At 29.2% G+C, this 12110-nt stretch overlaps 4 protein-coding genes across 4 annotated transcripts; 2 read left to right on the top strand and 2 right to left on the bottom strand.

Annotated features, from left to right (window-relative positions):
- Nucleotides 1–277: 277 nt before the first annotated feature.
- LOC126921438 (ubiquitin-like protein 7) lies at nt 278–2223 on the bottom strand. The gene is made up of 4 exons (XM_050733042.1): nt 1868–2223; nt 1468–1673; nt 1261–1397; nt 278–1187 (listed from the first exon to the last, which is right to left on the bottom strand). Exons 1-4 carry the CDS (start codon nt 2010–2012, stop codon nt 635–637), a joined length of 1041 nt encoding a protein of 346 aa, XP_050588999.1. The 5' UTR covers nt 2013–2223; the 3' UTR covers nt 278–634.
- Nucleotides 2224–2486: 263 nt separating this feature from the next.
- LOC126921422 (uncharacterized) lies at nt 2487–7234 on the top strand. Its single transcript, XM_050733001.1, has 11 exons — nt 2487–2721; nt 2914–3008; nt 3100–3254; nt 3334–3464; nt 3540–3675; nt 3741–4119; nt 4194–4729; nt 4817–5189; nt 5270–5595; nt 5685–5919; nt 6015–7234. Exons 1-11 carry the CDS (start codon nt 2643–2645, stop codon nt 6375–6377), a joined length of 2808 nt encoding a protein of 935 aa, XP_050588958.1. The 5' UTR covers nt 2487–2642; the 3' UTR covers nt 6378–7234.
- Nucleotides 7235–7336: 102 nt separating this feature from the next.
- LOC126921447 (protein FAM177B) lies at nt 7337–8143 on the bottom strand. The gene is made up of 3 exons (XM_050733053.1): nt 7927–8143; nt 7736–7858; nt 7337–7604 (listed from the first exon to the last, which is right to left on the bottom strand). The coding sequence occupies exons 1-3, from the start codon at nt 7996–7998 to the stop codon at nt 7353–7355; spliced, it is 447 nt and encodes a 148-aa protein (XP_050589010.1). The 5' UTR covers nt 7999–8143; the 3' UTR covers nt 7337–7352.
- A 504-nt stretch (nt 8144–8647) lies between these two features.
- LOC126921442 (23 kDa integral membrane protein-like) lies at nt 8648–11974 on the top strand. Its single transcript, XM_050733047.1, has 5 exons — nt 8648–9034; nt 10323–10511; nt 10720–10884; nt 10969–11184; nt 11255–11974. Exons 1-5 carry the CDS (start codon nt 8975–8977, stop codon nt 11429–11431), a joined length of 807 nt encoding a protein of 268 aa, XP_050589004.1. The 5' UTR covers nt 8648–8974; the 3' UTR covers nt 11432–11974.
- The last annotated feature ends 136 nt before the right edge of the window (nt 11975–12110 follow it).

The raw sequence follows: 12110 nt of genomic DNA, 5'->3' as shown, positions 1-12110 counted from the left end.
TTTTTAATATTATTTTTAATGCGATAAAATTTTATTACGTGTTTTATTAAAATTTTATTATTATTTTATGACGTATTTATTTAATATTACAATGTGAATACCGCTATTACACCACATGGTTTACGCGTGCTATTATAAAATGCATAAAATTAACATAAACCATGTATGTATATCTCTCCAATGATTATTAAAAATATATGAGCAAAACCACCAGTTTCCGAAAATATTAAATGATAAAAGATATTTCACAAGAAATAAGCATATTAATTACTAAGTATTCAATTTTATTACTTCTTTATATTTGTCGGTTTTATGTACATTAACAAAATTGTATAAAATATAATTATTAATATTATCAAAAGTATATAAACAGATTATAATTCTTTTTTCTTATTTTAACATAAAAGTCTTATCTTATATATCTAGCTCGAAAATTTTGTTTATAGATTTTCAACAGTTGTTTTTAAAACCAGAGAAATTACAATGATTGAAGTTCTTTTGAAATTAAAGGAAATTTCCATTTTTTAAATTTCATAAAGATCATTCAGTTTAATGCATAAAAATAAGACATATACCGTTATATTTTTGTATATAATGTTCAAATGAGGGCACTGGTGATTCTAATTTTATAAACTTAATTGTTGCTAAATCCACTGAACACAAGTTCAATTGCTGCTATTACATCATGATTTGTGAGATGTAATGCTCGAAGATTTAATGTATCATTTTGCAATCCTAGTTCATGCATTTGCGCTAACATTCGTCGTAAATCCGAAGAGCGTGGTAAAACGGACGGTGAATGAACTTGCTGCATAGCTTGTGTAAACATTTCCGTAGTTATTATTCCAGAATTCGTGCTGCCAGCTGAAGTGGAAGAAGCAGGATTGGAGAGGGGAAAACTTCCAGCTCTTGCTCTAGAAACTGCTGCTGCAAGTTGTGCAACAGTAACGGAGTTTGTTGGATTAGAAGATAAATTTGGTGTTTGTGTAGAATCTGAAGACTGAGAAGAATCTCCTGCCATTTCTTCATCACCACTTAAATTGTCTAAACTATAAGAATAAGCGGCAGGCTGTGAATTAGATAGTGAAGAATTGGAGCCAACAGTTACGTTGTTATGTGCTTCAGCATGAACAGCTGCAGCTATATTTTGAGCAGCTTCCACCAAGACTGGATGTGCTTCTGCAAATCTACTCATATAATTAAAACACGTAATAATTTTTTAGAATTATAGTGTTTAAAAATATACATAATAGAATTTACCTTCTAACAGTATCAACATCTGTGAAATATGACATTAAATCAGGGTCTTGTAAAATTGCAATTGCTACTGTATCTTCGTGTAATCCAGGAGAAGATGAAATGATATTGTCCATAACTTCTGGTTTCTTACCTATGCGCTAAAATTAACAAATACATTTTGTAATAAAATTTAAGTATTTTCACGTAAGTGCATAGTAACTAATGTACATTTAAAGCACTTCGAAGCCCAGGATTTTCTTTAAAAGACTTAAATGCAGATACTAGTTGTAAAATTCCGTCTTCTGATATGCATTTAGGAAATGATGGCAGTTCTGGTTCCCTTCTTCTTAAAACATGTACCATTGAACCATTTTTCAAACCATACGATTCTAGAGTCATATCATCCTCAAGGACACATCCACAATAAATTAATTCTATGGAAAAACAAAAGAAAAATATTTGTGTTTTAAATATGTTTATGGTTATAATTTAAAAATTACTTTAACAAAGATGATTATACATTATTTTTATAATACATTATTACTGCATTATTGCTTCAATGTTAAAGAACTTAAAACATTGTGATTCACAAGAGAAATGGAAACAAGAAACAAAGAAAACATCTCACCAAATAAATCTTTTGATAGGTTAACCCTTCCAGCTGTTTCATATTTCAGTTTTTCAACCTTTGTCTTAAAATTAATATCATTTAATTTAATGGTAGTTAATGTTTGAGGATCTAAACGTACACCTAGAATCAATTCTGAACTCATTATTGTCACAGAAACACTACACAGAAAACACAACACGAACACGATACACTTTCAAATCGATACACTCTTCGATTTTACAAAATCATCATGAAGCGTTTATTGCGTCCCTCATATCATTTTATTGCTTTTGACTTCACATTATTTTCTAACTGCTCTATCATATATTCTTAACTGATTGAAATTGAAATCACTTTTAGTAACTTCGTTTTAATATTTTATTATTATGAATGAACTTTTAATAAGAATAAAACAAGCAAATGCAAACGACATTTTACATATTCAAATTATTATAAATTAAAAAGGAACCAACTATTAGATAAAAATAAATTCACTATATTTATATACGGAATGAACTATAATTGACGTTATTTGAAATTTTAATTATTAAAATATATATCTTAGGAACAACATTTTTAAAATTTTCTAAATCGATAAATGATTTCGATGACTCGATGTTGAATATATTCGGTATATCGATATTTTTGCGATATGCAACCTAACGCTGTACTAGCAATATGACGAGAAAGTTCCGTGAAATGTTTGTAATAAGTTTTCATAGCTGACATTCAAGTAATTTGTTTATAATGTTGTGCAATATACAACTTTGATATGATATAAGAATAAGCAGAAATGCAAGACATTTGCGAAAATATTCGTACAGCTATTGAACATGGACGTACCGATATAATTAGATCCCTTTTAGATGCATGTACGTATCACAAATTTTGCATTATATTTAAATTTTAAATATAATTATCACATAATGTTGTGAATAAAATATTTTTATTTAAAATAGAATAACAGAGTGAATAAAAATGTATCATGTAAAATGGATTATAATTCATATATTGAATCCTTTAAAGTACAATCTTTCAAAATCTTTATATCACTTTTATGATAGGTGAGAATGGCAATGCAACTGAAGGTATAACAAAGGAGAAGATTCTAAATCAACCACTTCTAGAAGAAGGTACTTTCCTTTCATATGCTTCAAAGGTAATCATACATATCATACATCATAAACAAATAATTTGTGTAAGTTCATAAGGACTGAAATGTCTTTTTATCTGTTTATATTAAAATACAGGCAAATCAACCAGATATAGTACGAACATTGTTAAGCTGTGGTGCTAATCCAGCTGTCCAGAATACTAATGGACATAATGCTGTAGATGTTGCATCAAGTGACATAATACGTCGTACTTATATTGAAGAGTTATTAAGAGCAACTGCTGCATCTGAGTATATGATCAATATTTTTATTATATAAGTATATGATATATTAAAATAATTTTACATATAAGGATACAATTATTTAAAGGTTGGATAGGGTAGTACAATTATTAGATGCGGGATTAAATGTAAATTCATGGGATTCCCATGGCAGTAAAAATACTCCTTTACATTGGGCAGCTTGTTATGGAAATAAAGATATTGTCACATATTTAATTGGTAAAACTTTAAAAGTATTAATTTTGTGAAAGTTATTTTTTATTTTTCAATTTAACACGTACAATTTTTCTGTAGATAGAGGGGCAGATGTAAATGCTGTTAATGGTTGTGGTGCTACACCATTACATGATGCAGTAAATCGTGGTGATGTTGCTATTTGTCAAGAATTATTACAAGCTGGTGCAAATCCCCTTGTACGAGCAACTAAAGGGTAAATAGGCAATATTGTATTTCTATAACATACGCTTAAACATATTTTAACGAATTGTGTTATAGAACTTTTGCAGGGAAGACTCCATATGATCTTACTAGAGGAAAACAATCTTTGCACTGTTTTCTTCAAAGATTTCTATCAAACTGTGTATCAAACGACAGTGAAACAATGCATAGCCCAACTGCAACATTTACAGATGGAAATTTTTGTCAAAAAAGCATCTCAAGTAACATGAGTCAACTTTCTATTGAATCTACCAAATCATTAGATCCAGTTTATGACTTACCATTACGTGAATCAGGCAAAGAAAGCCCCACTAAAAGTGCAGAAAAAGATGGAATTTATAGTTTACTTTGGCCACAACCAAAAACCATTGTTGAATTGAAAAATTCTTCTACATCTTTTATTGCAGGGAAAGAACTTTTTATATCTATAATACAGGTATACTTTTGATAGACAACTGTAATACACATTGTTTTATTCAGTTTTTTATATATGTATGTATTGTTATATAGGGTAGTGAATCCATACACAGAATATTAGATGTTTGGGAAATTAGCAGGACTCATTTACTAGAATTAGGTCATGACGTTAAAATTGGTGAAGTACATCCTAGTTCTGGCAAATTATTAACTGATAACCGAATTGAATGTATAGTTAATAAAAGTCTGTTTAATACACCTGAAGGATATCAATTGCATATTTCACAAAATACTATTAAAGTTGGTGCTGGAAGTTTAGCTGGTTTACATTATGCAGTTTGTACTTTTGTACAGATTTTGCGATTAAGTAAAAATCAAAGTAAATCAGAAGCATGTGAAATCGAACCAGTTTTTATAAAAGATGAACCGCGATTTACTCATCGTGGTATACTGTTAGATATTTCACCGAGAGGACGAATACCTACATTAGAATACTTACTTCATATGATCGATTTATGGTCGTCATTTAAAATATCTTACTTACATTTATATTCCAGACTTACACCAAATTGTGATTGGCAATTATGTTATTCAAAATCAGAAATGGTTACTCTAGATCGTTATTGCAGGTATGTATACAATTCTGTAACATTATTTTTCTTATATTCTTATGTTTATGTAACTTAAATATGTTTTGTAAATAATTCTTATTTCAGAGATCGACATTTGGATTTAGTTCCAACTTTGGATGTTGATTCTAATGTAGGACAACATCATTTGTCACAAATGTGGCCTATATTCCAAGAATTATTAGCAGTATTTCCAAGTTTAAGTTATGTTCATGTTGGGCCTAGATTGGCTAATTTGCTTGTTCAAGCAGAGAACCTTGATTTGAATTTATCAGTTAATGAAACTATAGAAACAGATATGTCAGAAATATTTAAATCATACTCTTGTCTCCAAGAACTTTGGCATATCTTAGATTTAGGTCCAAATACAACTTTACTACTTTGTTCAAATGGCTTACATTCTAAGGCAGAATTTCATAACATACCCAGTAATATTATTCTTGTTGAATACGGATTTCAGGTAAATAAAGTTATATGTGGTTCAATAAATATAATATCGAAATTGAATTGAATTTGTTATTATAAGATACTATATTACAGGCTGATTATGATTTTTCTGAATGGACAGAAACATTTAGAACAGCAGGTGGTAATGTATTGCCTAGTTCTGGAACAGCAAGTTATAATAGTTTAGCAGGATGTCCAGCATCAACATATGCAAATACAAAGAACGCAATAAAAACTTCTCTTGAACAGGATTCAGTGGGTATAGTTGTAGCTCATTGGTCTGGAAGTCATCATCTTACTCCTCATCCTTTTGCATGGATTGGATATTTAATAGCAGCAGGATTGGCATGGAACCCAGCTAGTGAAATAGATATAGGTATCAATGATAACTATGAAATACCTGAAGTATTTGGATCAAGGTAATAAATATATTAAATTAAAAGTAATGCATAATTGCTACACATTTATGTAGAAGTATTAAAAAGAGAAATTGTATGTTATTTTACAGGCAGAAATGTATTACGAAATTATTAGATATTCATGTTTTTCAAGATTCTGAATATAAAATTGGTAATGCAATATTAGAATTAGGGCGTTTAGATACTTTAGTACTTACTTTAAGTAAGAATCAAGGAACAAAAGATCTACAACAAATCCCTGACAATCGAGGATCAACTTTATACAGATTATTAACAGATCCGGATAATGTAAATTTAGAATACCTTTCGGCTGATTTATTTGCGGTAAGAAAAACTATAAAACCTGGAGTATATTAAAAAATATATTAGTGATATATAAGAGTATATTAAATGAATAATATTCTCGCTTTATTTAATAGAAAGTAACAAAACAAGTTAAACGTATTTCACATTCATTATATGAAGGAAGTCTATCATCGAAATTTGCATCAATGGAACTACAAGAGCTCCAGTTGACCGCTGATTTAATGTTAACAGCATGTAAAATTGGCAGAACATTGATTGGCGTTGGTGTTAATCCAAATAGTAATATGGGTCTTGCAGTGATTAATTTAGGTATATGTAATCTGCCTCCTACATTTAGGACTGATGTAGCAAACAAAATGTTGGCTCATATAGAACAGTATAAAGGTTCATGGTTACAAAGGCATTTACCTCAGGGCCTTCAAAGCTCTCTACTAGTCTTGACTAGTGCTTTACATAGGTTCGTGCCAGAAACATAATTTTTTGAGCTTTGAAAATATAAAAGACTATTTGTATAAGTAAAAAAATGAATATCAGTTCCTGCTATACAAGACTGCAGGTATATATATATATATATGCTGTGCTAAAAGCAATTATACAAAGAGCTTATGAATGTTCCTTTATAACAAAATTTGCTAGTATAGAATAGTGTAACACGACAGCATTCCACTTATTTCAAATAGAATTTTAATTGTTCTTTTCAATAGAACAATTCATATTATAGTGACATTTAATATTTATGTGAAAATAATTATACATATATCTAAGGGAACATTCTCAAGGTCTAATAAAATATTTATATAACAAAGTATTGTTTTTGCCAATTTATAATATGAAAAGCGATCATTACAATTATAGAATTATTTTTATTTAATATGATTGTATTGAGTAATTCTGTATATGCTTCCAAGTCAATACATATAAATTGTACAAAATTTTTGTGGCAAGATTGGTATTACAAACCTATGCACGAAAGTATTTTAATACTAAGTGTTACTAAAACAAGGTAATATTTGTACACTATGAATCCTTTATATCAATATGTGACAATTTACAATAACATTACTACTGTATTAAACAATACTTTAATTAGTATCCAATGTGAAATAATTCAAAAGCTTACAGTATTGTTAAGTTCTTCTTAAAACAACACTTTTATACTTATATGTTTGTAATGTTAATTTGTGTTAATCAAATACAATATATTCTGGTATTTTTAAAAGTTGTTATACTATTAAATACACATGTAAAAAACGATTAAGATACCATAGATATTTTTAAAAGCGACATTTTTTTATGTGTAATATTGAAATAAATGATTATAATTGTTAAAATATTTAACACTGTAACAACTTAAAGATTTTTTAACACTTGCAATATTGAATCATAAAATACTTTATAAATATAATAATTAAATGAATAAATATTATAAAATGCATAATTTAATAATACATTTATTGCACATTATTTACAATATTATTTTTGCTGTGTTCGTTCCACCCACCCATTTCCAAATCCTGTTTATGTTGCATTTTATTTTCAAGAGCTTGAATTCTATAGAATTCATTGATTTCAAACTGATACTTGGGTGATGTAATCCCGAAAAAGCCCGCTAACCATTCACCTACACACTCACATCCTTCCAGTACTTTATTACCAATTGAAGTGGTTTGATACCATGCCCACGGTAACCAATTCAGAGATTTCTAGAAATTTTACTTTTTAATTTAGTATAAAATCCATTGAAATAAATTATTTATAAAATATATAGAATTCGGCGTAATACGTAATTACGTCGTATTATTCGATGTAATAGCAGTTTGGAATAAAACTTAACTGGATCTATCTGATTCACTGTGGCATTTATATGCGCTACATCTGTTTCGTCTTCAGAATATTCTTCTAAATCACCATCCGAAAAATGCAATACACGCTTTGGTCGTTTTAATGACTTACGATCCTAAAATTGCTTTATATCTCAATAAAAATACAATTTTGACAAATGTTTGCTTCTATAATATCACATACTTGCGTGCCAGTATCAGTTTCGTTTAAAATAACATCCGATAAATCACAAGTTTCATTCTTCCTCGGATCCATAATCGATAAATTTAATTATTTACGAAATAACAACCTTATATTAAATTATTTATCATCTCTGACAGCTCACATCTGTAATCTAAGGTAAGCAAAACAACAGATAGTTCGTTACTTATTCTTATATGAGTCATACAGTCACATCATATGCACTAACAAGATATAGTATAGATCTGACATCTTACGGGATTTTGTATCACATATTTTGAAATACCGGCCATTTAAGATTTAAATTAATTAAGAAAACCAAAGTTTCGTCATTAACAAATGATAGAACAGACATGATATGTTATGAAATTTCGTACACAAATATTCAATACGTAAAGACCTAATACATTTTTGTGTTATACATGTAATATTGTAATACAGAGTTCTAGTACTCCTTTACCATTTTAATATCATTCCCAACATTACCGATTCTGCATAAAAAGTTTGTTTTTGGAAGTGGATATTTCAAAATATGTTAACGAGAAGTTCCATAAAATGCCAGATCTATTTTGAATTTCGTTTCTGGTTCAATATACGTAATTTTTTATGTATTCATTCTAAATTACAGAGGGCGCAAAAATCATTTATTTTTTGGCGAGGTCGGTATTTTAGCATCAGAATTCTCTATTGCATCTATACTATTTCTTGTCTGTGGAAAACACATGATCCTCGATTTTAATCGATGAAAAACAAAAGTATAGACATATCCTTTGGTATGAATAAAGAAGGAAAAAGAAATATTGCAACATGAAACGTACATTATTTATATGAAGTAATAACATTCGAATTGTATTGATAAGGCTAGTAGCATAATTGGTTACGTTTGTAGCTCAGTACTATAAGGAATGTCGGTTCAGATTGAGGTTTGCGCCTGGTCACCGTGGTGACAGTTCTTCGATACTTGATAGTGACACTTTCTTCTTTTCCTTAGCTTGTATTAACTACACCTTCCGTTCATGTTGTTTAAGTGATTTCTATTAATAAATTTGTGATGGCACAGACGCTTGTTTGTATACGGTACTTTCTCATCATTGGTGCTATCATCATTGGTGTAAGTGCAAATTTACTACCCTTATTTTAAATGGTTTGTTTTTACGCCTGATGGATCACGATTTAATGTTGTCTCAAAGAAAATTTGTCTTATTTAAGTTCTCAGATAAGTATCAAATGATATTACCTTTTCTCAGTTTCGTTTTTCAACATTCTATTATTAAGTGTTAAGCAGTTGGTGACTAGTTTCAGATTTGTCGTGGAATTGGATATCCGCCAACTTACTATGCTATTCCCCCGTCATTCTTTTGGACACTTTAACCTTTATGCTACGATTTCGATTATAGTCGAATGTTGTTGCTACGTATCCGTTTACTGCGAGATTCGATTTTAATTCATATACAGCTGAAATTTATTCTTCTTTATTGTAAGGATTAAAAAGTGTTGAAAATTGAAGAATTTTATTGTACATTTAGAATTAAAATGTCTCAAAAATAATTGGGGAAATGAATTACTCAGCATAAAGACTATTTCGACTTCTGAATTATTATGTATTTTTTTATCAATTAAATCATTATTTGGTCAATATTGAATGTCTTCCTAAAATCAATGTAATTGTAACCGTTTATGTTATTATCTATTGATTAATAAATAAGAATAAAATAAGACAAAAGAATGCTTTCTTTTGTTAAAGTTATTAGAGTTCTCTTAACAAAATTTTTTATATAGATTCACATAAGTTTTTGATATCTAGTATATAAACTTTGTTTGTCTTTGATATCAATATCTCGTATGCACAAAAAAATAATCGCATTATCGATAGCTTAAACCCTTCGTACTAGTACTTCCGTATATGTGAATGCAAATTTGTGCAATTTGTGCAAAATTTATGCAAACATTATTATATATATTTAAAGAAAATTTTTTATCAAATTTAATTAAAAATATTTGTAACATTGGTTTTAATATAGTCTTGGGCTTATAGACAAACAACATAATGATCTATAGTTCAATTGATCTATAGCCAACAACTGAAATTGAAATGTAGATAGAGTGATCGTGCTAAAGTATGTCAAGACTGATTTGTTCACGGAAAAGGGAGTGAAATCGATCTTTAATATCGATGTCAAAATCAAAATTCGTAATTTGCGAGAAATGTTATTTCATAAAAACTTAAAATGTCTTATCATCCAATCTCTTTCGAAACCTTTAATCTCATGTATTACAAGAAACATCAAGATTAGATATAATTAATCATCGCTTATCACAGATGTTAAAGTATGTTATCACCGTAGAATTCATTGTATTATACCATAAATGATAAAAATTTTTCTGTTTACTGTCCATAGGTGTGCGGTATCATAGAAAGTGTTTGCGCTGGATATTTCATATACCAGTTGTATGAATATTCATCCCTCACATCTAGCAATGTATGTGGTTCAGCGATAACATTGGTCGTGATGGGTTTGATAACGTGTATGATAGCTTGGTGCGCTTGGCAATTCCTAGATTTTACAAATAGGGGCCAAGTTATAATTGTAAGGAACCTTAGATTATTACTTATTTTAATTATCGATTAATACACTTGTAAATACTTTTTTCTAACAATAACGAATTTTACTTAGAAGTATATATGTATAAGTATATACATTTATATATTTCTGATCATTATATCGCTTTTTGTTCTTCGATAAGATTTCCTTCCTTATCCATCTTCGATAAAGAAACATATAATTTTTCATTTAGTTTTCTGCACTGCTTATAATTGTTACAATTGTTAATACGAGCGCTGGAATTTGGGCCCTTGTTAGACATGAACAAGTGGATTTGTTGCCAATAGCGCATCTCGAACATGTATTTGAGCTTGCTATAACGGACGATAAGTCTCGCTGGGATAGTATGCATTCAAAGGTACATTTAATTACTTCAAGATGATATGTAATTCATATATCACATATCATATTCGAGTTAAATACTTATGTATTCCTTCCTTAGTTACATTGTTGTGGAATAAACGGACCAGCCGATTATCGTAGTCAAAATGCAGTTCCTTGGTCTTGTTGCGATACGTCATCACTTGCAAATCCTAATGATGATAAAGGCGTGTGTACTAGCATGTATGCACATGGTTGCCAGCATGTAGTATTAAATCGTACTAGATCGATTCTTCTTCATATTTTTTTGCTTGCATTGTGCTCAGTATTATTACAGGTAATGAGATCTGTTAATCAGTTAACCATTATAGATAGAATCGGAAATGTGATTGTATTGCTATTTTTAGGTCTGCTTCATAACGTGCATGTCATGTTACGTAAAAGCATGCCGAGAAAGGATGGAAAGAAGAAAGGACATGATGGTCATCTCTCAGTCATTCGAGCGAGCGTCCAAAGATTTCGGAACAGGCGATAATCTTCTGAATCATCAGTCAAAATATTCAAAAACGGTGCCTGATGCTTGATAATTTGAATTTTTATTCTCTTCAGAAGAAATATTTGTATTTTGATACTTACTGTTTATACCTGTATTTCATTACATAAGTACTTTCATTTTAATCATTGTAGTATTTTATAGAGATCGTGTGCCGTACTTTGGTATTTTTTTTTTAGCGTGTTCCTTTACTTTAAAAGTGTCGTTTATATTGAATATGTTAAATACATAATTCTCCAATATTAACATAAATATCAGTAACAAAAATATCATGTACATTGCATGGTGTTATGAAACTATTCATGCCAAAATATTGTGCCATTTTACAAAATGTACCAAATACGAAGTTCCTTAGCTGAAAGACATTTTACAATTAAACACAAAAAAGTAAGCAAATCATTATTAACAAAGAATCAAGTAATGTTACTAAATATTATTAATATATTAATGCGAGAAAATCAATCTCTTATTATAAGATTTACCCTTATATCAAGAATGTCAGTGATATATGATTTACACTTTGATTAAAAATTTGTACACTTTTAATACGAACAAAATAAACGTTTGTAAATAATTGTAAGTAAATCAAACCCAATCTTGATGTATATATAAAATGAAATAACAAATCTTTAAGTTTCGATAAGTTCCGAGCACGAAAATCTATGCTACTAGAAGTTTCTTAGGTCGGATGTTGAAGTGTTTTTAAGAAG

The sequence above is a fragment of the Bombus affinis genome, chromosome 10 (genome assembly GCF_024516045.1).
Source record: "Bombus affinis isolate iyBomAffi1 chromosome 10, iyBomAffi1.2, whole genome shotgun sequence".
Lineage (NCBI taxonomy): Eukaryota > Metazoa > Arthropoda > Insecta > Hymenoptera > Apidae > Bombus > Bombus affinis.
This window is presented reverse-complemented; position numbering and strand designations above follow the sequence as displayed.

What these genes read in the sequence shown, in the direction of transcription:
- LOC126921438 (XM_050733042.1), bottom strand. Translation starts at nt 2,012, where the DNA reads ATGAGTTCAGAATTGATTCTAGGTGTACGTTTAGATCCTCAAACATTA. An exon ending in GGCTTCGAAGTGCTTTAAAT is followed by an intron (nt 1,398 to 1,467) that starts GTACATTAGTTA and finishes TGTTAATTTTAG; the next exon opens with CGCATAGGTAAGAAACCAGA. An exon ending in GATGTTGATACTGTTAGAAG is followed by an intron (nt 1,188 to 1,260) that starts GTAAATTCTATT and finishes TTATATGAGTAG; the next exon opens with ATTTGCAGAAGCACATCCAG.
- LOC126921422 (XM_050733001.1), top strand. Translation starts at nt 2,643, where the DNA reads ATGCAAGACATTTGCGAAAATATTCGTACAGCTATTGAACATGGACGT. An exon ending in TAGATCCCTTTTAGATGCAT is followed by an intron (nt 2,722 to 2,913) that starts GTACGTATCACA and finishes CTTTTATGATAG; the next exon opens with GTGAGAATGGCAATGCAACT. An exon ending in TTTCGGCTGATTTATTTGCG is followed by an intron (nt 5,920 to 6,014) that starts GTAAGAAAAACT and finishes TTTATTTAATAG; the next exon opens with AAAGTAACAAAACAAGTTAA.
- LOC126921447 (XM_050733053.1), bottom strand. Translation starts at nt 7,998, where the DNA reads ATGGATCCGAGGAAGAATGAAACTTGTGATTTATCGGATGTTATTTTA. An exon ending in AAACTGATACTGGCACGCAA is followed by an intron (nt 7,859 to 7,926) that starts GTATGTGATATT and finishes AAGCAATTTTAG; the next exon opens with GATCGTAAGTCATTAAAACG. An exon ending in CAGTGAATCAGATAGATCCA is followed by an intron (nt 7,605 to 7,735) that starts GTTAAGTTTTAT and finishes TAAAATTTCTAG; the next exon opens with AAATCTCTGAATTGGTTACC.
- LOC126921442 (XM_050733047.1), top strand. Translation starts at nt 8,975, where the DNA reads ATGGCACAGACGCTTGTTTGTATACGGTACTTTCTCATCATTGGTGCT. An exon ending in ATAGGGGCCAAGTTATAATT is followed by an intron (nt 10,512 to 10,719) that starts GTAAGGAACCTT and finishes TTTTTCATTTAG; the next exon opens with TTTTCTGCACTGCTTATAAT. An exon ending in GGGATAGTATGCATTCAAAG is followed by an intron (nt 10,885 to 10,968) that starts GTACATTTAATT and finishes TTCCTTCCTTAG; the next exon opens with TTACATTGTTGTGGAATAAA.